Source organism: Clarias gariepinus, chromosome 6 (genome assembly GCF_024256425.1).
Source record: "Clarias gariepinus isolate MV-2021 ecotype Netherlands chromosome 6, CGAR_prim_01v2, whole genome shotgun sequence".
NCBI lineage: Eukaryota > Metazoa > Chordata > Actinopteri > Siluriformes > Clariidae > Clarias > Clarias gariepinus.
In genome coordinates, this window is record NC_071105.1 from 38,500,042 (window position 1) to 38,524,199 (window position 24,158).

General features: G+C 39.3%; 1 protein-coding gene across 2 annotated transcripts; it reads right to left on the bottom strand.

Moving 5' to 3' along the window:
* Positions 1–16,445: 16,445 nt before the first annotated feature.
* Positions 16,446–22,167, bottom strand: LOC128526592 (membrane-spanning 4-domains subfamily A member 15-like). Of its 2 annotated transcripts, none has more exons than XM_053498602.1 (6): positions 22,009–22,167; positions 21,063–21,173; positions 20,907–20,963; positions 17,633–17,719; positions 17,331–17,441; positions 16,446–16,618 (listed from the first exon to the last, which is right to left on the bottom strand). In XM_053498602.1, the coding sequence occupies exons 1-6, from the start codon at positions 22,165–22,167 to the stop codon at positions 16,532–16,534; spliced, it is 612 nt and encodes a 203-aa protein (XP_053354577.1). In that variant the 3' UTR covers positions 16,446–16,531. The 2 variants fall into 2 exon arrangements, with proteins under 2 accessions (XP_053354577.1, XP_053354576.1); XM_053498601.1 differs by having other exon boundaries at positions 17,331–17,444.
* Positions 22,168–24,158: the final 1,991 nt, after the last annotated feature.

Here is a 24,158-nt window from a genome sequence, read left to right on the forward strand (position 1 = left end):
CTGGTGCGTCTCATCAGATGACGTCACTAGACCAAGGTAATATAAGCCAAAATTTGGCATGTTTGATACATGCTTCACAACCGGCAACATGACAAGATGTTCCCATAGCGTTTTCACGCAGCATCTCATTCCCGCCTTTTCAGGGAGCAGGGTTAGAGGAAAGTAACCTGAGACGTTTTCTACCATAGCGCTGCTTCACCTTCTTCACTGCTTCCCAAACGTTGTATGACACAGCCTTGTATAAGTCCATTTCACTTGGCGCAAGTCCCATGTTATAGGCAGGAATAATGGTTTACAGTCATGTGCCAAGCGGCGACAGCAGTAGGGGTGTGACTAAACACTTAGTTCATTCTCTCAAGGATTAATGTGCCATTACATGAAACATTCAATGAATTCATAATCACAGTGTAACGGGTTCGCCCCTATTTTGCATGGGTGGTACCATAAAGCACGGACACGAGGTGAGGTCTCCTTGGGAAAAGGTTAATTTATTAAGGATAAATGGGGTGGGAGAAGGAGGGGGGAAGGGGAAAACCTTCCTCAACTGTACAGAGCGAACCATCTTCCAAGAGTCAATAAGTTTAAGCTTTCAATAGATATATTTCTCATGTATGTGTAAAAACTTGTTTTAGAAAGATATTTGTATACTGAGATGTCTTAAAGTGCACCCTGTTTTATTTCTTTATTTCACAAAAGCACAATTTTTTGTTAATATTGTAAGTGGACATACAGATGGTACTAAACCAAAATAATAGTTTTACTGCTATGTCTCCCGTAACAATGAGATTAGGAGTGTGCGTGTGCATTTGCTGGCTTTACGGCTAAGTGGCGCTTTAACTATAGACTATAAACTTAGTTTATTCTACCAAAGATTAATAAACCACAGCTTGTTGAGAGCTGCACTTGGTAGCAGATAAATTTAAGTGGACTATATCATAGTAATAAAATTCAGCAAATTTAAGCAAAATTCATTCAAAATTAAGCAAAGTTTACTCCACCACAGTGAAATTGTATCATATGTAACACTAGCATAGCCATAAAACCGGGTGTGTATCAGAAACATTAAGTGCACTTACAGTACAATGATGACAAAACAATATGAAAACAGGGTGCGCTATTCTGTATTGGTTTCTGTAAACTTTATCGAAACTCTGTGTATACTTGCCTCACAGATGTGAAAAATATATACTTATGCAAAGCAAAATGTCTGTTTTACATAAACTAATGGAAAACAAAAAACTAGTAGGAAATTATTTACCACAGGTGCACCATCAAAAGCATGCTGATGGGATGTATCACAGTGTGGTATGGGAACTGTTCCAGCCAAATCACTGCAAAGAGTGGAAGAAATGGCAGAGTACATCATTAAAAGCATGCTCCCGTATAGCTGCTGCTTCCGCCTAGCTGCCCGTATTAAATTCCAAACCCTGGTGCTGGCCTACAAAGCTAAAAAGACTGCTCAGCGGGCCCCGCTAGCTCTCAGGGATCGAAGAAGATGTGCATCTAGACTCATTTCCGTTCTGGCACCTACTGTAGGTGGTGGAATGAACTTCCTTTAGTATGTCCATACAGCTTAGTTTTTGGCAATCTTTAAATGATGACTCAAGACATATCTGTTACTTCAGTACTTGGGCTAACCTACTTTTACCACAGTTTGTGTAATTTTTTTGGGCCCCCCAAAAAAGGTCCCATCAGTATTTGACTGATGGTACTCAGTTAGAAACCTAGTGACCCAGTGTAAGGATCTCTCCAATGACAGAATCTACAAAGCACTTTTGTTAGTCGCTCTGGATAAGAGCATCTGCCAAATGCCTAAATGTAAATGTAAATATTTACATCAGCCACATTATAAAAGCTCATTTTGTGCTCTATGTAAATAAGCAAAGTATGGTAAAATGTAGACGGTAGGAAGAGACTTGAAACACTGCAGATCTTCAGAATGGCCTCAGATCCCAGAGGATAAAAAGTAGCCTAATCTTCATCCCAGGAGCTGACTTAGCTTAAGATGGGGAAGGGTGCAAATTTCTTTCTCTCCCTGGCCTCAGTGAACACAGTTTTTTGTGTAAGGTATCTGAATGTATAGGTGTCAACAGATGAGACATCAATAGGAGTGGAGAAAGTCAATAGAAGTGAAGAAAGCCATCGTCCGTGAGCCTCAAGTTGATGTTCCGCCGTCACCCCACCTCGTCCAGGAGCCTCAATCAGAGGTTCCACCTCTTCGGAGCACATCTAGGGAGGTCCCATAACCTCTACAGTACATCTCAGTGCTGCATCCGCCGCCTGGTTTTGAGGATCATCCAGTACTGCATCGGCCGCCTGGATTGGAGGACAACTTGGTGCTGTCCTCAAGGCTCTACTTTCAAGAGCGATACAGCGCTGCCTCCACCGCCCAGTCTACTACATTGATCCAGTCCTGCATCAGCCGCCCGGTTTGTGAAGAGGATCCAGCACTGCTTTAACCACCCGACTGCGACGTTGAGCGCACACCACTGCAAGGCTTTGAGAACTACCCAGTACTGCATCGGCCTCCCGGATTGGGGGACACCCCTTCACCGCCCAATCTACTACATCGATTTGGTGCTGCCTCAGCCGCACGGTCTACAAGAGGAGTCACTCGTAGATGTCACTAATCGGATGAAATGGACCTAGGACAAGGGATCTCCAAAAGCACTCCGCAAGAGTGGCTTGTGGGGTGGGGTGGGGGGGTTTACTGTAAGGGATCTCCAGTAGAGGTCACTGTTTTGTTTGTAGTTTTTTTTTTTTTTTGCAAACTCAGTTTCCCAGAAAGCACCTCGGTCAGGTGATGCAGGAGCTCACCTGATCCAAGGCAGATCATTTAATCTTCCATAAATAGCTGATTAGTCTGGGAAACTGGGTCGAGCATTGTTGGTTTGTAATCACTGTCATGATCTGGGCATTTTGTTTCGTTTTTTAGTTACTTTGTATGTTTGAATTTTAGTTCTGTTTATTATTTTGTCCGATAAGGCTCTAGTGTGGTCAATTTTATATGTTTGTTGTGTTTTAGTTTGTGTGGAGCTGATTTGGTGTCGTGTCATGTTGTGTTGTGTGTTAGAATTTAGGTAAGTAGTTAGCCTCTCTGTATCCTTAGCCTAGCTCTGTATCCTTAGCCTAGTCTCTGTATCCTTAGCCTAGTCTCTGTGCTTCTGTGTCTCTAGCCTTTAGGGTTGTTGTAGCTATTTGGTAAGTGTAGCTAGTTGTATGTTTAGCTATCTGGTAGGTGTAGCTAAGTGTATGTTAGGCTAAAGACATGTTAGGCTAAAGACATGTCTTTCGTCTCTCCGAGTCTCTCGTTTTGTCTGGTCTTTTTCCCGTTTTAGCTCCATGCTTAGTTTTTGTGTACTACGTGTCATGTCCATAAACCTGTGTTTCGCCATACGGCTTATAATCAGCGTAACGGGTATTAGAGCCTGTGTTCGTCATTAACCCTGTGTTTCGCCATAGGGCTTATAATCTGTGTAACGGATATTAGAGCCTGTATTTGTCCTGTGTCCTGTATGTGATGTCTTAGAGCTTGTGTTCCACCCTAGAGCCTAGGTCTTGTATGTGCCATCGTAGCGCAGGTGTCTCGCCGTAGCGCTGGTGTTTTGCCGTAGCGCCGGTGTCTCGCCAGAGCACCTGTGTTTCACACTATGTCGTGTTATAGTTTAAGTTTGTTGTTTGTTCATTTTGGTTTGGTCACGTCAGTGTGCTTGTGTTATGTTATTCTTTCATTAAAGACTCTTTTTTTTTTTTTTTTTTGAGAACACCCCTCTGCGCCTATGCCTGCCGGTTTGTGCCCACGTCAATGTGAGTGTAAATCTTCTTTGTATAGTGCTTTTAACAATTTACATTGTCACAAAGAAGATTTAGACAATCAACAGAATTGAGTTTGCATGAAATGTGAATGTGTATGAATCAAAATTATATGATTGTCCCTGATGAGCAAGCCAAGGACGACGACAGTGGCAAGAAAAAACTCCCTAAGATGGTAATAGGAAGAAACCTTGAGAGGAACCAGACTCAACAGGGAACCCATCCTCATCTTGGTGAAAACCGATAACAGGGATTGATGTGCATAATATTATGCAAGACTGGAAGTTCAGTATAAGAATGTGTACGAGATGTGAAAGATTATAGTCCAGTTTGTTCCTGGAGGCTCAGGTAGACTGTAAGAAATTCCAGTCCAGAACTATTGAGCGACTGAAGTCACAGGTCCTCAGAGAACAACTGTCTGCATCAGTCGAGGACAGGACCACCTTCATGGAAAAGTGGAACCATCCCCAGTCACCACACGCATCCCAGACAGACCACACGGGGCATCCATGTGATGAGATCTCCATCCAAAAGCAGGACTCCAGGACGAGTTAGACAGGTCCAGAGGGCAGAGGAGGTCTGGATCACTGGCAGCTCAGGAGCGACATGTATAGCTCGACAAAGAGATAGGTAGAGGAAAAAGGAAAGAGAAAGACAGAGAGCAGAAGAGGACAAAGCAAAAGAGATGGAAAGATGGCAGTTAGGTATGGTCACAGTTGAACAATGTATAAGGTGAATGTATATTTATTGCAGAGTGCAAGCAGGGACTCCGGAAAAACTAACTATGACAGCATAACTAAAAAAGGAAGAGCTAGAAGGAAACACAGACATGAGGGCTTCCTGAGATGTAAAGCAAACAATCACCTCACCGTCAACAAACCTGAGTGATCAATGAAAGTGGGGAAGACAGCATCTAAACATACCAGTGCACCATAATACTCTACGTCCATGAGTCCCCCAGATCTGCTCCTTTACCTATGGCTTATCTATTTATAAAAATGCTTGGCTAAATAAGTAGGTTTAAGTAGAGTATAAGTAGAGTAAAAGTAGAGTCCCGAACATTAATTTGAAGACTATTCCATAACTTTGGGGCTTTGTAAGAAAAAGCTCTGCCCTCTGCTGTAGTTTTAATAATACGTGGTACTGACAAGCAGCCTGCATTCTTTGATCGAAGTAGGCGTGGCGGATCGTAAGACACTATCAGTTCACTCAGATACTGTGGCACGATTATACGTCAAGAGTAGTTTTTTAAAATCGATGCGAAATTTCCCAGGAAGACAATGCAATGTGGATAAGATAGGAGTGATGTGCTCGTATCTTCTGGTTCGAGTGAGAGCTCTCGCTGCTGCATTCTGGACTAATTGAAGCTTGTTTAAGCACCTTGTTGAACAACCAGACAGTAGGGCGTTACAATAATCCAACCTAGACGTGATAAAAGCATGAACTAGTTTTCCTGCATCATTTGGTGGCAATATATTTTTTATTTTGGCAATATTTCTGAGGTAGAAGAATGCTATCCTGGTAATATTACCTACATGTGCTTCAAATGAAAGGCTGGAATCTATAATCACACCAAGGTCTTTTACTGTTGCACTTGATGAAACAAAAAGGCCATTTAAAATCACAGTGTAATCAGAAAGCTTACTTCTAGCTGCTTGTGGTCATATGACTAGAACTTCTGTCTTATCAGGATTAAGCAGGAGGAAATTAATTAACATTCAATTTCTTATGTCCTGCACACATTGCTCAACTTTAGTAAACTGTTTTTTTCTCATCTGGGTTTGCTGAAACGTATACTTGTGTGTCATTAGCATAACAATGAAAACTAATACCATGTTTACTAATTATGTTGCCCAGAGAAAGCATGTAAAGAGGAAAAAGCAGTTGGCCTAAAACAGAACCCTGTGGAACACCAAACTCAACTTAAGAACATGAGGAATGGACACCATCTAAATCTACAAACTGATAACGATTAGTTAAATAGGATCTAAGCCATAAGAGGGCCGTTCCCTTAACCCTCTGAGGTCCGCGCACGCATATATGCGTTTTAAGGCGTTTTCCCCTGATGACGCCAATAAGAACTTAAATTACACTTTCAGTTTTGATCGTACAGACAAAAATCTATATATTAATAAAATCTGTAAAGTGTCTACTTTTTTTGTATGCACACATGTTACAAATAAAACTTTAAGCATTAATAAAATAAAGAAAATAAACCGGGTGCGCTGTCTGTCTCTTGGGTCTGTGTGAACTGCAGAGAGAAACACGTCATTAAAATGAACTGAAACTCAGCAAATACTCCACAGAGAGACACAAAATACATATCTATAGAAAGCTTGAATTGTCTACTTTTACTAGAACTCGGAAACAAACAATCTGTTTTTATGTAATCTGTATAAAAGTAAGGAGTGGTACAGATTCTCCTGTATCGGCTCATTACAGCTAATGTGATCCCGCCTCCCTGTGCGCGCGCTGTTCATATGGAAATCAACCTTTTTATCAACAGCGCGCACAGGGAGGCGGGATCACATCAGCTGTAATAAAACAAAAAAAGCATAAAAACAAATTATTTTTTTTTTCCAGTTGAATTGGTAAATGTAAAAGGAGACAATTTAAGCTTTCTATAGATATGTATTATGTGTCTCTCTGTGGAGTATTTGCTGAGTTTCAGTTCATTTTAATGACGTGTTTCTCCCTGCAGTTCACACAGACCAAAGCGACAGACAGTGCACCCTGTTTATTTCTTTATTTTATTAATGCTCAAAGTTTTATTTTTAACATGTGTGCATACAAATAAAAGTAGACACTTTACAGATTTGATTGATATATAGATATTGTCTGTACGATTAAAACTGAAAGTGTAATTTAAGTTCTTAGTGGCGTCATCAGTGTTTTTTGGCACTGTTCTTACACTTTTATATTTTAACATGTAATTTATGTGTAATTTATGATAACAGCTATATTTTCTGTTAGAGTGACTGCAGTAATGCTGCTAAAAAGTCAACTTTAATTGTTTAGGTCTAATAAACTGTTTAACTGAACTCACAAGTAAATCTTAAGTTTTCTTGTGTCAAATACATTCTCAAATAACCTAAACACTGAAAATATATACCTTATTTTGTCCTTAGATTATTTCTTGTAACTCTCCTCTCAGTCACATACCTGTCTGACGGCTCATTATGCAGATCAGTATGCAGGCCTTTGTCTACTCAGGTGTGAATCACTGCATTAGTAATGATAGTTCACTCCTTCTCGCATAGAGCCTTTACACTCAAAAAGTGACTTAAAAAATGTTAATCACTATATTGTTTTCTGTGAGCAAGTAAAAAAGATCAATTTCACATCATTTTGAAGCAAAAACACTAGTCCACCAGCCCAGTTCTTAAAAAGTCTTGTGAACAAATGTTCTGTATGAGTTTCATGGCCTTATTTAAGCTACTTTTATTTTCACAAAACTTACTAACGACGCATAATATTTTTTTCCTAAAAAATGCAAACACATACATTCATTTTGGTCACGTATTATTGTAGAACAGTTTGTGTTGATTACAAGGAAAATACAGGTTGGTCAATAATATATTATAAGTAGCTGAAAAAAGCACAAATATCAGAGCATGTCCAAACATCTCAAGGGCCCCAAAATCACCCCGGACCTCAGAGGGTTAATTCCTATTACATTTTCTAATCTGCGAAGGAGAATACTATGATCAATAGTGTCAAAAGTAACACAAGTATAGTGACGCAACCCTGATCAGAGGCCACAAGGAGGTCATTTACTAAATTGGGCTAAATTTATTCATCATCGCGGGGGTTCATGTTCCGAACATGGGTCGGCCAGGGTCCCATAATATATCGGCCATTGTCCTATCACGGATTGGCCAGCCATTGGAAAGGGCTACCTATGTGTATATACTCTGTAGTGCAATTTATTTCTCATGGTGAAATCTTTCCTTTTTAGGACACAGGCAGTTGTACAAGCATTTTATTGCATATCATATTGTGTATTGTTGCAAATAAATATGTGACAAATAAAATGTTAATTTAAATTTGAAAAAAGCTCTGTTTTGTCCCACCATATCTACATCATATTGTCTAATAATGTGTTTTAGCATATCTGAAATAATTTCCACCACTGATTCCAACAATTAGTTAATCATATTCATTATTGTTAAATTATTAATATTTATGCTAATTAGTCAGTTTTTAAAGTGAGGTATTCGCGAACTATTGATGTTTCAGTCTTGAACACAAAAAATACTAACAGCGATGTCAATGTGAGAGGCATGGCATTAGTTGTACTGATCTGTGTTTTCATTGTTATCTTGAAAGAATTCAGCAGTGTTACTGTAACTGTTTCCTTGAAAGAGTCTACATGATTTTTCCCCCAAACTATTTTCATATTTTTAGCATTTTAATAATAATTGTAGGGACTGAAATTTAAAATTAAAATAAATGTTCTATGACTTTAAATAAGACGTAGAGGTAATATCGCGAAAACAGAGATCCGTGTTTTGGACTCTGGTGAGAACTGCTTGGTTCAGTTGTTGAAAGCGCCAAACGAGTAGAAGCTGTCATTGGGGACCAAATGCCAGCTTCATCCCCAGTAATGGTCCACACTGATTAAGTTGCTTATAACTCCGCTCAACGCACACCTTTTATTTAAATTGCACTAGCTGGTACTGAACTTCATGCTTTGGTGGATACAGGGTCGGGTTTGTCTCTCATTACTGATGACTGTCGTAAATCCATTCCAGCCCTGTCTACGCAATCTATTAGCAAGTCTTTTGTGTTAGCATCATCAGTAACTGGACAGCTACTAGACATACTTGGCTCTGTGACAGCTCCCATACATATTGGGGATGTCACATTTTCCCATGTATTCCATGTAGTACGTACTGCTTCTTATCCTGTTCTCATAGGATGGGATTTTCTAATTGAACACAACATTACTGTTGACATACCAAAGGCATGTGTAAAACTATATAACACCTCAGTGCCTCTTTCACCACCCCACTCACTGATCCCAGTACAAAGTTCTGCAGTTAGTGTTGCTCAGGTGGCTGTCCCTCCTATGTCAGAGATGGTAATTCCAATTTCTGTCAAGGATAGTAGCGTAGCAAATCCTTTCACTGACACATATGTAGGCATACTGGAACCACAGCCTCATCCGGTCGTGACCTTAGGCGTCGCTCGAACGCTGGCCTCCATTCACAAAGGGAGGGGCACGGTTCGAGTTATTAACCCAACTAGCGAACAAGTCTCTCTTGATGCTGGATTCCCATTAGGTCAGCTTTTCTCAGTCACTGGCAATACACACGATGAGTATGCGCTAGTCTCAGCCGTGACTACTTCTACAGAAGCTGTCCATCCAATGCCTGAAGTGCATTTGGAGGATACAGAGTTAAATGCTGAAGAATGAGTACAGCTCAAGAGCCTGCTGACAAAATTTACCGACATTTTTAGCTCTTACTCTCATGACTATGGCAAAACTAATGTGGTTACACATAGCATTAATACTGGGGATGCTGTTCCAATAAAATTGCGCCCATATAGAACATCACCAGCTACTCAGGCTGTACTGCAACAAGAGGTGTCAAAGCTCTTGGACCACAACATCATTGATGAGTCTCATAGTCTGTGGTCAGCTCCGGTTGTGCTTGTTCGGAAAAAGGATGGCACACACCGGTTCTGTGTTGATTATAGACGCCTCAATGAGGTTACAATTAAAGATTCACATCCTCTTCCTCGGGTGGATAATACCCTTGACAGGCTTTCAGGAGCTAGAGTGTTTAGTACTATCGATTTGACTGCTGGTTACTGGCAAATACCACTTAACCCAAATGATAAAGAAAAGACTGCTTTTTCTACGGGTACTGGGCTATATCAATTCCGTATGATGCCAATGGGCATCTCCAATGCCCCGCCCAGTTTCCAGCGCTTAATGGAACTTGTGCTTCGGGGTCAGCACTAGAGCGTTTGTTTGATCTACCTAGACGATATTATTGTTTACAGTGTCGACTTCCCACAACATTTACAGCACTTGCAAGTTTTCCAGCGATTCCGTACAGCTGGCCTAAAACTTAAGCCATCCAAGTGTCATCTAGCACATTCCTCTGTCACTTTTCTGGGCCACCGTGTTTCCAGTGCCGGTGCCCATACGGCAGAACCCTTGTACCATCTTACACATAAGGGAGTACCATTCTCTTGGTCAGCTGAAGCAAATGAGACTTTCAATGTACTGAAACAGGCTCTGACCTCATTGCCAATTATGGCTTTCCCGAATCTCTTAGCTCCTTTCCTCCTTTACACCGATGCTTCCCTTCATTCGATGAGCTCAGTTCTTTCACAACGGGTGGAGGGAAAAGAGCATGTCATAGCGTATGCCAGTCATGTGCTGTCAGCTTCAGAGCGAAAATGGTCTACTTTCGATCGAGAGTTGTATGCCATTGTGTGGTCGGTGCGTCACTTCTGACACTTTCTGGCTTGTCACCTGTTCACTATAATTACGGATCATAAGCCTCTGGTGGGTCTTAAGAAACTTCCTTTAGATCATGACTCTACAGGTAGACGAGCTCGTTGGGCCATAGAGTTGGACCTTTATGATTGGCGTGTCATTCATCGTGATGGCGCCAAACATCTTAATGCAGATGCCATCTCTAGGCGACCAGACATTACTCCTGTGGAATCTGTGAGTTGCTCTCAGGGTGATGTGTCCACCTTTTCGGTAGCAACCCAGACCACGTCTGTACCATTCCAAACAAAACCGGTGTCAGCGTCCACCCAAACATTGTCTATGAACAAAAATATGTTTCCCTTGCCAGCTTTAAGTCACGTAACATCGAATCTTGTTCTAATCTAGAGTGAGTGGGATGTGAGGAAAAAACAAAGGTCGGATCCAGATTTAGTTGTTGTTTTATCTTGGATGGAAAGAGGGCATAGACCACCCTTATGGAGACTACGTGATGCCTCCCCATCCCTCAGAAAGCTATGGACGCAGTTTAGTCGCCTCATCATCCACAATGATGTGTTATGCCGACACTTACGCAACCCATTTGGTGATAATACCTTCCAGGTGGTCATCCCCACATCATTGATTCCTGAAGTACTTAGTCATGTCCATGGACACCCATCAGTGGGTCACTATGGTTTGGTCAAAACATTGGACAGAGCAAGGCGGTCGTTTTACTGGCCATATATGTCCAAGACCATCGCCAAACATTGCTCTCAATCCGCTGCTTGCCAGTCGCGGCGTTCTCCTGTGCCCCGACCGCGAGCGCCACTTATTCCTATCTCTCCTGACCGTCCATTTCAAATAGTAGCCACGGACATAACAGAGTTGCCTATTTTAACCAAGGGTAACCGCTATGCACTAGTAATGATGGACCTGTACACCAAGTTTGTCAATCTCTATCCATTAAAAGATCAGACAACTGTCTCAGTGGCAGGTTGCATCTTTGACCACTACATTCCACAGCATGGTGTCCCTGAGGCCCTACACTCAGATCAGGGCAGACAGTTTGAATCTGACCTCATAAAGCACCTTTGTATCTTGTTGTCGATCAAGAAGCTTCGGACATCCCCATATCATGCTCAGTGTGATGGTGCAGTTGAAGGATTTAATCGCACTCTAAAAGATGAACTTTCCAAACATCTTTTTGACTCTAGTAGGGAATGGGATGAGCAACTCCCGCAGGTTGCGTTGGCTTACAACACCACTACGCACACTAGCACAGGACTGACACCCTTCTTTCTGGCTCGTGGCCGGGAAGCCCGCGTTCCCTTGGACACATTACTTCAAGATGATAATGCTACCAGTTCAGCAACAGCAGGCACACCAGCAACATATGCAAGTAAACTGTGCAAGAGACTTGCCTGTGCTTATCGTGCTGCCACTGCTTTTCGAGATAAGGCTCAAGACCAGCAACGTCTGTACTATGATCGTCATTTGAAATACACTCCGTATGTCAGTGGTGACATGGTTTTAGTAGATGATCCTGCTCACTGCCAAAACAAACTGTATCCATGTTGGGTGGGTCCGTATGAGGTTTTGCGACCAATATGCCCCTTTGGTAGTTGCACTCCTGTAAATTTTGAAGTGCGGGACACATCTAGACCTCATGAAAAAGCAAAAATTATTCATTACAATCGTATGAAACCGTATATCACTGACCCAAAGAACACCCATACCCTTAACTCCCCTTCCTCCCTTGTTTACCCACACACTCTGAACACTTTGTCTGGACTCCTCCCGCCCCACATTACACCAGTGCCACCGGGACTTTCCGCACCTCAGGTTTCTTTAGTGCCACCACTTTTGTCTCACCCCCAATTGCAACTGCCTGGAACCCCACAGCGTTCCTGCCATATGGGAAATGTGCTGGGCTCGGACTCTGGACTGTTGACTTCAGCATTGGGCACATCTGAAGCGAGACTGTCAACGGGTGGTTCGGAATCACCTGATAATCCAGTGCCCACTCGGAATGTGCTTCCCGTTTGAAGGATTTTGCACTTTATTGAATTGATGAAGGTTCACTGTGTTTGTTTATGCTCAGGCTTAATATACATAACTGAAGGAATTTTAAGAGCCTTACTTTTGAAATAACGATTCCTAATGAGCTTATGTGATTTATGTTGTATTTTTGCTAAACATGTTTCTGTTATGTTGGCCCTTTTGATACAGAACTTGGGTTATGTATCAACCTCAACCACAACCACGAACTAACACAATCTTTTCATAATTGATCAAATCTATCAATCTTTTTACATCCATGAACACTATGGACAATTACACGCTCACCTTCCTTCATATCTACACTACATTTTGTACATCTACATCCTGGACCATTGCACAAAGACACTTTAATAACTTTGCACACCTACCTTCACAACTACACTACATGTTTACGGTTACATCCTGGACCAGTGCACAAAGACACTTTAATAACCTCTGCACAAAGACACTTTGTTCTATGCATATTTGCACACCAGTACAGTATATTTCAATTTGTACAGTATATTTCTATTTTTATGCACATCATATTTCTATGTACAGTATATTTCTATTTTTATGCATATCATATTTCTATTTTTATTTTTAGTTCCATTTTTTTTAGCACATTTCTATTTTTATTTTTAGTTCTATTTTTTCCTAGTTTAATTTAATTTTTTTTATATATATATTTTTATATTTTGATATTTCTATCGTATTCTTTTATTTATATTTATTTCTTATTTGTAAACTTTAATTCTCTTTTAGGGTCAATAGCAGTCGAATAATACATTTCACTACATTTCGTACTGTGTATGTTTGTGTATGTGACAAATAGAATTTGAATTTGAATTTGAATTTATGTGTTCTTTTGATTATTCCAGATGTTTACATTTCTTTGTGCCGTATAAGTTTGGTTGTGTTATAAAAATGAGGACATTTCTTGTTAGGTAAGGGAGTATTATGTAGGGAGTGAAATTTAAGATTAAAATAAATGTTCTATGACTTTAAATAAGACGTAGAGGTAATATCACGAGAACAGAGATCCGTGTTTTGGACTCGGGGGAGAACCGCTTGGTTCAGTTGTTGAAAGCAGAAAGAGAGAGACATGATGTGCACTGTGTAATCAGATGTGGTTAATCTATGATGTTCACCTCTTCATGTTTAATAAATTAAGTGTTATGCCTGCCAGTGCTCCTTGTTGGTGTCCTCCTTGCAACAAAACCAAGAACTCACGAGCCTGCACGCGTTAAGAACTGTAAAGCTCACACATAGAAATAACGTGCACATAATGAATAAGGAATATGAATAAGTAGAGGAATAAGAATCAGACTAATTGTTGTAGCTTTGCCCTTAAAAGTTAGCTCCTGACATAATCAATAATAATTCCTTCTTTTTTCTTTCAAGAAATCGTGAAATTTGCCATGGCACAAATAAGAAAAAAACGTGTAAATTATTTTCTGTAAATGCCATGAGACTTCCTTACAGTTTTGTGTGTAAGTGTTATAAAGCACTAACTATAGACTACTTTCAAAAGTGTTAATAGATCCAGTGCATGAATATAAACCTGTTCATACTAAACCTACTTGTTTCAAAACTGCTGTCCTAAAAGAGTAATTAAGTAATTAACACCTCACCAATCAGGATCCAAAATTTCACAGAGCGGTGGTGTATATTTATTTATGTATTTATTTATTTATTCCTTCTTTGTTTTTTGACAACATTTAATTTAAAGAGGAAATAAATTAGCATAAAAAATACTAGCAGCATTTTTTTTTTAAATAAGTATTTATAAAACAAATTTGCACAGCGATGAATGCTAGCAAAAGCTGATTCATATTGCTCATTTCAAAATCTTAGCAAATATTTCTTTGCAACAAATCAATTAACATTACAGTGGTTACCTAATCGGAATGTAGGTTCTATTGTCGCGGTGCTCGGCGGTACCGTTTGGCTTTGTGCGTTTGCTGGCTTTTACCGCTAAGTGGCGCTATATAACTACAGACATTCTACAGCCTTAGTTCATTCTCCGCTGGTTTAATGACTTAATTAATGATACACAGAGTTTTAGAACTGCACGTAGTAGCGGATAAAATCAAGTAAAACATTGCAGTTAAACAAATTCATAATCACAGAACTAAAATGACAGTACAAATGTAGAATTCAAATTAAATTAAATCTTATTAGGATCAAATTTAAACAAAATAAATGTTAACACAGTAAGCCTTTAGATTTTATCATGTGTAATTAGGAAAGACGCGTGTAGGGTTTTGTGTCAATATATATATATCTTGTGTTCTTTAAATTTATAGTAGATTTTTTAACTAAAATAAATGACCATAAAATTCTAACATTGTCAGGACGTTCTACTGCGTCAGCTGATGTTGGTCATTCGGCCCCGCTTGTTTTTTTGCATTATTATAAGAATGAAATGCAGTAGACTGTTATGATCTGTAACGGGTTCGACCCATGTTGCACGGGCGGCACCATAAAGCACGGACACGAGGCGAGGTCTTACGGGGAAAAGGCTAATTTATTTAGGTAAAATGGGGAAGGAAAGTGTTGAAGGAGAGAGAATGTCCTCGCAGCCTTTTCCTCTTCGGCAGCAAGGCTGGGAAGGCGAGCACGGTGCGGGAGTAAAGATGCCGCGGGAGCTTGCGCAGCTCTTTCTTGCGCTGTCCCCAGCGCATCAAAGGGTGGAATTCTAGTGTCCTTGTTTAAAGTCCCTGGGGCGCGTCACATCGCCCCACTGACAAGCTTCTTTCATATTCTCCATTACATCACGTACTTCCCGGACCTCGGCCCCTCCCACCTCTCGCTCCTTTGAAGTCCCTGGGGCGCGTTCCATTTGCCCTGCTTGCATGCCGCACTTCCGCGTTGTTGCACGAGCGTAGTAAAATCCACTGTAACCCAACAAACCCAGAGTATTTTATAGCGCGGGGTGCAAGCCCAGGAGCATTAGCAACGATAGCTCACCAGTCATGTGTAATTCTGCGGTCCCGCTGCTTCGCATGTCTGAAGGGGAAGATTCTCAGATTAATATGCAAAAACTATATAATAAAACTATATAAGACTACATGGCCTTTATAAGACTCAACTTTTATTTAAGCGCACTCACAATCACGAAAAAACTTTGTGATTTTGTAAATGTTTGAAAGCAAATAAGCTGCGCTGTTCTGTATTGTTATTGGTGAACTTGAGCGCGTCAGAAAATGAACGCAAACGTTTTTTTATATGGTCAGAGTCAGTCTGCTTGCTGTTTTCCCGACGCGTTCATAATCATTAGTCTACTTCTGCCGGTGCGCTCTGGAAAACTTTATGCGTGCGGCTGAGCGCTGATTAAAACTATGGAGTAAATTAAAGAGGAGAATCACGATGCCGAATCGAAGTCCTGAGCCCAAACCTCATTTAAATTAAATTAACGAATATTATAAGTAAAAAAACAATAGCCTATGTTTAGAAACCGTTTATAAATTCTTTCCGACATGAGTTGGCCCGGTGTTATGCACAGAGCGTCGGGAGATTTCCTGAACCTCCGAAATCGCGGGGCATTTTTTCTAAATAGCCGCTATCTTTAATAACTGATGGATGTTTTGAGCTGTATACACACGCATTCCTGCCTATACAACTCTTAAAACTCTACCTGTGACACAATAACAGTAATATTTCTAACAGTCTGCAGGCTGATATTTGGAGAAATGAAAGGATAATGAATAAACCAGTTGTTAGGTCAAAATAACCCAACCAGGTGTTCATTTGTAAACTACATCTCATATGAGCCAACATGAGCAACCCAACACTGTGTTTAAAGTACCTAAAATAATCCAGAACTTAAATAACAATAAACAGATACAGAGATACGCTATATAACAATCACTATTGTATTTACTGCAACGAGCGAAAATGTCACTTTGTGCCACCTGGCGGCCATTTTACGAATGACTTTGAAATGCAACTGATTTATTTTGGCCGCTCACGTTTTTACACGGCGGTGAGTGGGACGGTAATAACCATTCCAATTGATTAACTACTGTATTATACATATACATAATATATACAGATTGTAATTATATATATTTTATGTACACTTTTTTATTGCATGAGTGATTAGTTGTTAAAATAAGCAGTGAAATGTGTAGTTAGCACTAGAGTGTGATGGTGTTTTTATTGTGAATTAAGCGAAAATTTTTTAACTTATTAACCAGAATAATTTCTTATTTAGTATTATCCTCAGTTGTCTCCTTCTACTTCACAGTATGCTGGAGGACTTTCCATTGGTGGAGTGCTCGAAGCCACATGGTTTATTTCTCTGACCTCCTGTAAAAGAAATGCGTGGTAAAGGATTAATACCAAAAAAAGAAAAAACTTTTGGACTTGGCAGATTGACACAATATGAATTCCAGCTAAAGCCCAGTAAATGAATAGGTAACATTAAAACTTAACAAGCACAAATGGTATAATAAAATAATAATAATAATAATAATAATAATAATAAATCAAAATAATAATATAAAAAAATACTGTGTATATATTATGACTTTATTTGAATCTAAAAATGATTTGGAGTTTCATGACATCCAGCAGGTTTTCTCTTACCATTTATTGTGTTTAACTATAAAAACAAATACACAGAGCTTTATACTTAAAATAGATAAATATAAAGGCACAGTTAATGTCACATCAGCACGTGTTGCTGTCTTCAGATACTGACTGGAAAGTTTGCCAAATATTTAGAAAAATGTAAAAGCTTCTTGTTACATTGCTCCCTCTCAGTGCAGGATAAAACCTCACCCAGTTTCTCAGCCTTCGGGTGAACAAAGTGCTCACCCGGGCTACAGCAGTGGTCACAAGGAGTTTAAAAGATTTTTAGACTGAGATTTCTTTCATTAGGATTAATTTATGTAAAATGTTTTGGTCATATGTCAACACACACACACACACACACACACTTCAGATTCCCAATAATCTGTGACATTCATCTTTTATAAACAACAATTAATAAATAAAGAAATTATAAAAAAATATTTACAGTAGGTTCATTGGTGCCGGTGGATTTGCAAATTAAGATCATAACTGCTAATGAGATGACAAACTGAAGCAGGGAGAAAATCAGCAGAACTAAACTGATTCCATTGAAATACTTCTGAAATAAAGATCCACAATTAAAACATTTTTTATTTTGTATCAAAATATTCAGAAAATACTTTTTTTATAGTTACATTAAAATGCTTAATATTTTTGTTCACATGGTATATACAGTATAATAATAATAAATACAATAAAATTATAATAAAGTTAAAAATGATAGTATTTGAAAGGGTAAGGCCTTACGACAAGCACCAAATCCAGAAAAAACATGCTGATGGCAAATAATGCAGCTATTATGCTGAAAATATTCAGCCCCAGAGTCGCCTTCACCTGAGAAGGCAAACAGAAAAGGGAACAAATAAAATAGAAAAATAGACATAAATAAACATTGACATTAAAATCAAACCAACTTTCAGTTGGTAATAAAATTAAATGAAATGAAAATTCGTAAATGAAATTTTAATTAAAGATTCAAAACCATCATATTAGCGTACCTAAGTTGCAATCTGTGCATGTTCATTATCAATAATAAACACGTTTGTTTTATTGTTTCCGTTTACCTGAATAGTGATCATAAATGATTTCACACAGCAAAATCTGCAGAGCTGATGTACAGTAAGTTAATATCACTTGTAACGGGTTCGACCCTATGTGCACGGACGGCACCATGAAGCACGGACACAAGGTGAGGTCTAATGGGAAAAAGGGTTTAAGAAAAATAGGGGAGAAAAAAGGTTAAAGGAGAAAGGGTGAAATGAAAGGGGAGGAAAGAAAGTGCATGTGCAGGTCCAGCGACAGTGCCAGCGGCAATAGTGAGATCGGAGCTGAGAGAGGGGCAATGTCATGACGTGCGCCCAAATCTACTATCGCTCCTCGCTCACTCTCGTAAGCTATTCGGGTCGGCTGGCAATAATTAATGTTAATAGGATCTCGGGCTTGTTCCACATTATAAAAGCAAGGTGCGAAGTTTAGTCCGGAGTCTGAGAAGAATGCAAACAAGTGTGCGGTGGAGCTGGAAGCGAGTGGCTTGTGAGAGGGGCAATGTGATGCACCCCAGAGAAACTGGAATTCCGCCCTTTGATCTCCGCACTAAGGACAGCGCGTGGAATAACTGGGCGAACACCTGCGGTAACTTTACTCCTGCGCCGAGCCCACCTTTGCGTGCCTGCCGCCGAAGAGGAAAAGGCCGCAAGGAGGACTACGTTAAGGCACCCGATCCCAGTCGGGAAAGCCACCCAGCCGATGGACATCAGCGAGGACTCCCATGTGGGTGCGGCCTCAGAGAGAGCTGGGAGGGGCCAGGCCAGCCATCGACAGCGGGAGAAGCGCCCTCATGAGGGAGCGTGCAGGAGCGCTACCTCCGCGTTCTCCATTCTGCCACTCCTCCCACCACCACCTATCATCAGCTGTGTGCCCGCATGCCAGCATGGCGCTGCCACGGACCTGCACATGCACCTTCTTTCCTTCCCTTTCTTTCCATCCTCCCTTCTTCAACCCATTCCTTCCCCATTTTCCTTAAATTAATTACGCTTTTTCCCGTAAGACCTCGCCTTGTGTCCGTGCTTCATGGTGTGCACATGAGGTCGAATAATATTTAAATTCTGAAGTTTTATTATAATGACATATATCATATGTCTCCTAAAAAGGGGAGAGGTGTTGGTCAACAGCAGGCATTGGTTCATCATCACTGCACTTGCAGTTTACACTGATGAGTGGTATATCGTACACAAGATGATACCTCCTGACTAGCTAAAATATTGTCTTTATATGTTTAATATGTTGTTTGTCTCAGTGTTCTTTCCTTTGTTTCTTGTTTTACAAATATGATCTAATATACTGTATGTTCTGTGATACTTTAAATAATATGTTTAAACAGCATTTATTTCTGTATTGCATTATATTTTTATACTAGTAAGTGGTGTTAAAAATTCATCTCCAAATTAATGAGACAATGTATTATATGATGTGGGATGTGTTGGGCTGCTGTGGGCCAGGAAGTCCAGGGCCACTTTTTGGTCACAGTCCACCCCTGGCCTAAGTTCTACTTAATACAGTTAACATTAGGTTAAATTGAAAATCTCACCATTCTTTTTATCTTAAGGCAAAAATGTATATACATTTAAATTTTCACTTGGAAAATGAACAAATCGTGGTTTACGAGTACCGGGTATCATGTATCACGCATGCGCTTATCGTTTTGACGCAGAGCATCACATGATCACAACTGAGCCAATTGCGGAATTGTGAGTAATCGTCTCCCCTGCTGGGTCTTAGTGCTCGTCTCTTACTGGTGTAATTAACATCTGTGCACACGTGTACTGTTTCTTATGACACACATGTGTGCGCATGTGGAAAGCAAAAGAAAGTCTCATAAGAAGGTTAAAAATCCATTTTCTCCCTCAGCCTGTCTGTTTCAGCCTGTTATGTGTGTGCATTATGTGTGTGCGTGCGCGTAATTTGACATTGTGCCGGATCACATACACTGTCTCTCTCTTGCATTTAGTGTGTGTGTGTGTGTGTGTGCAGTGTCTCTGCTCTACACAGAGACACTGCTCTGTCTCGATTCTTTTCAAAGAATTTGAAAATGTTTTACAACAAAAAGAATTTGTTTGTTTTACTTTACAGCAGTTATTCCGTTATTAAGCACTCACACGAGTGTCATTAGTGATGTTCCTTGCAAATTTTTTTTGACAAAACAGTCTCTCCATTAATGTGTGTTTATATGAAACTCAAATAAGAAAGGAGAAAGGTTAAAAAAGTAAGAAAAGTCTCATTAGAAGATGAAAAAAAACATGTGTGTGTGCGCGCGTGTAATTTGACACCATGCCGGTTCACACACTCTCTCTTGGGACGAGAGGGGCTTCATACACACACACACACACACACACACACAAAACGCCTGCATGCATAAACAAAACACTTAGCCTATCTGTCGAGATTTGTTTTTTACTCTTTTTAAAGGTAAAGTGCCGGTTATTTATTTATTTTTTTATTTTATATTTTGTTTTAATTATTTTTATGTATTTATTATTTTGGGGTGTGGAATGAATAATTAGAATTTCCATTATTTCTTTTGAGAAAATTAAATTTGGTTTATGAGTGTTTTGGAATACAAGCTGCTTCCGGAATGAATTTTGCTTGTAATCCAAGGTTCCACTGTACTAGTAGTTAACAGTCTGCAGGTGTGATAATTAGAACTCCAGTGATCTTGCTTGTGTGTGTGGAAAAGGCTATGTCCTACTATCCAATTCTTGTGCTGTCAAGGACTCAGTTCTGACGATCTGGTGCTAAATAAGCACTGTACAGTGTACATAAATTCAACGCTCTGGGTGTTGGTTCAACAGTAAGAGTTGTGTTGTGTAACAATGACCTTTATAGTTAAATGTTATAAGTTGCTTAATGGTTTTAAAATTTTAAATTTTGTTATAATAATAATAACAGAATAAGAAGAAGTAGCATTAGTAGTAGCGATCTATGTGTATTTTTGTGCTGAAAGATGCTGTTGGTGTTTACGTACCACACAGGCATTAAAGTTGTTGCTCGCTGAAACAGCCAGTGAACCAGCACCGATGTACTGTAAATGCAGATTTTTTTAAAGTTACACAATACAGTGTTTACCCAGTATATTTAGTTAAAAAAAAAAAAAAACAGAAGAAAACAGAAGAAAACTTACAATCAGTGAACCCCAGAAAACAACTCCAGAGTACACGCTGATGGTCTGAAAAGAGACTGCTTTCACGATACCAAACAATATTGTCAACACACCAATCATTATTTGGACAACCTGTAGTTAAAACACACACACATACACACACACACACACACACACACACATAATATATATATATATATATATATATATATATATATATATATAAGTTTTTGTATGTTTGTGTAAAAATAAATCACATTTATTTACAACAGTGGGTCAAATATTATGCACATCACTGTGATGCGAGTTACATAAATTGTCTCATAACTATCCTGCATTTTAGTTAATATGACTTTTGAACATCACTACTCTTCATGACCGCCCTACACTTATTGTGCTGCCACAGAGCCATTTGGGACCCAGCCCTTATAATGAAAGCCTCACCTCCACATAATGGGGACTTATTCAGTTCTTCATCCAACCAAGTTACCTCCCTGCACCTAGTCTCCTTGTCACACAAGCAAAACATGTATTTCCTCAACAACACAAACACTCTTTATATAATCACTTTCATTCCATTCGTTCTCTGTGTTTATGTATTACCTTCTCTGGCACAACATTTGGGGATTTTATTTACAGACTTTTTTGCCCACATATTGTGAACCCCATACAAGGCCTTACAATGGAAAATCAGATTGACAGTAGCATGATTGTTTTATCATTTAATTATTTTTTCACCCTTCTGTGACAAGTGACAAGTACAATCTAAAAACAAGTGAAGGCTGTCTAGGAAGTAAAAAGTCTGGGCTTGGAAGAAATCGAAAAAATATGTTCTGATGAGTGCAGATTTACCATTTGCCACACAAATAAACACATCAGGGTCAGAATGGAAGCACATGAATCAGGGAACCCATCATGCACTGCCCACATGCATTGCATGGTATAGTAAGTTATAGTAAGAACTTACTCCCAGCGCTTTGGGTTCTCCTTTCAGGAAGTTTTGTAGTTGACTTTGAGTCTGAGATGAATTTTGTTCTGCTGCAGCTGGAGCTGTTAATGAAGGAACAACTTTGGTGACTATGGTGTAGCCACTTCCCACATCACTTCCCACTGAAGCGCTGGTCATTTTAAAACACCACTGATTTTTTATCTGTGGAAAAAATAAACTGTCAGTGTTTACTAACAATATGTTATATATATGTGAGGAGAAATGGGCGTACAAAAGTACTTAACTAAAATGTTGTTTTTAAGATTTTGAGCAGCTTCCAAAATCTACTGTGAGAAACATAATTTTTGACATTGTAAAGAGAAAAATACAAAAAAAAAAAAAAACACCTAACAACTGTCCAATCTGGTCTGGACCAGGACACCCCAAGCTATTTACTGACATTCAGTGATAATAATATAGAACAGAAAGAGACGAATACCCCTGAATTAACAACCATCTAATAATCTCATATTCACTACTTGTGCCATCAGTGGATCACCAGTAGAATAAACAGATGAAGAACAGATTCAATCAGAATCATTATCAATCACTTCTTGCAAAATCTCCCTGAGGACTGGGAAATTAAAATAGGTGAAAATAGGGTGAAACATAACAATACTCTCTGGAGGGAGATTGCAACATATGATTTGCTGGAACATAATTAAAATCACATCACACGCATATCTAAGCAAAACAATATGTAAAATCAACATCTCATGTTGGTTTAAATGCCAGAGAAAACATGTGAGTTTTAAGATTGGATTTAAACACAGTCAATGATGTGGCCTCACGAATGGTCAATGGTAGGTCATTTCATAATTTGGGAGCTGCCACAGAGAACGCCCGATCACCCCTGAGCTTGCAAATGGTCTTGGGTACCATCAGCAAATGTTTATCTGATGATCTGACTACAACTGCTGTTGAATACAATGATACAACTTTGAGTCACTCTACTTTGAAGGGATGTACCTTGCCACCATCAAACATTTCCTCTATCTTAAATCAAAAGAAGATGATTTTACCTGTGATATTAAAAAACTTGACTTGACCAAATCAGAACATCCAAAAAAAGTATATTCTTCGAATGAGGATAAATTGACTGAGGAGAAACCAAAAACACATACAGTACAGGCCAAAAGTTTGGACACACCTTCTCATCTATCTGTCAATGTGTTTTCTTAATTTTCATGACCATTTACATTGGTAGATTCTCAATGAAGGCATCAAAACTATGAATGAAAACATGTGGAGTTATGTACTTAACAAAAAAAGGTCTCCACAGTCACCGGACCTGAACCCAATTGAGATGGTTTGGGGTGAGCTGGACCGCAGAGTGAAGGCAAAGGGGCCAACAAGTGCTAAACACCTCTGGGAACTCCTTCAAGATTGTTGGAAAACCATTTCAGGTGACCATCTCTTGAAGCTCATCGAGAGAATGCCAAGAGTGTGCAAAGCAGTAATCAGAGCAAAGGGTGGCTATTTTGAAAGAACTAGAATATCAACCTTAACCCTAACCCTAGAATATACTGTATGTTTTCAGTTATTTCACCTTTTTTGTTAAGTACATAACTCCACGTGTTCATTCATAGTTTAGATGCCTTCAGTGAGAATCGGCCAATGTAAATAATCATGAAAATAAAGAAAACACATTGAATGAGTAAAGGTGTGTCCAAACTTTTGGCCTGTACTGTATAAACAATGTGAAACCAATTTACAGACAGTTGAGAAGGCACATGTTCATATCCTTGGGTCATTCAACTAGATGAAAAGGTAGAGAAGTCAAATTGAAACCAGTATTTTTTCTGTTTGCTTTTTTTAAATAGAGCCTTAAACAACCAGAAAAGGATATGAAAACATAAACATGTTGCCTATGTAAATGTGTGATGAGACTGTCCATCACATTAACAGTGCATGGAAAACACTGGCCAATGATTCCTATTTAATTTTCAATGATTTCTATTTAGTTTTCTTATAACAATATCAATAAAATCTTAGTAAGCAACATCAGTTTTCAAAAAGACAGTTATTTAGAGAACTACCATCAGCTACAAAACAATTTTTAAAGACTCTGACACTGGGGTAGTTTTTATCATCATACAGTTTGCTAGTGAGGTAATTGCTAAATCCAT

Bases quoted from the DNA above. Each gene is read 5' to 3' on its own strand.
- LOC128526592 (XM_053498601.1), bottom strand. From the start codon at position 22,167: ATGACCAGCGCTTCAGTGGGAAGTGATGTGGGAAGTGGCTACACCATA. The intron at 21,174-22,008 runs GTAAGTTCTTAC...TTTTAACTACAG, and splicing joins GAGAACCCAAAGCGCTGGGA to GTTGTCCAAATAATGATTGG. The intron at 16,619-17,330 runs GTAAATATTTTT...TTTCTTTTACAG, and splicing joins CCGGCACCAATGAACCTACT to GAGGTCAGAGAAATAAACCA.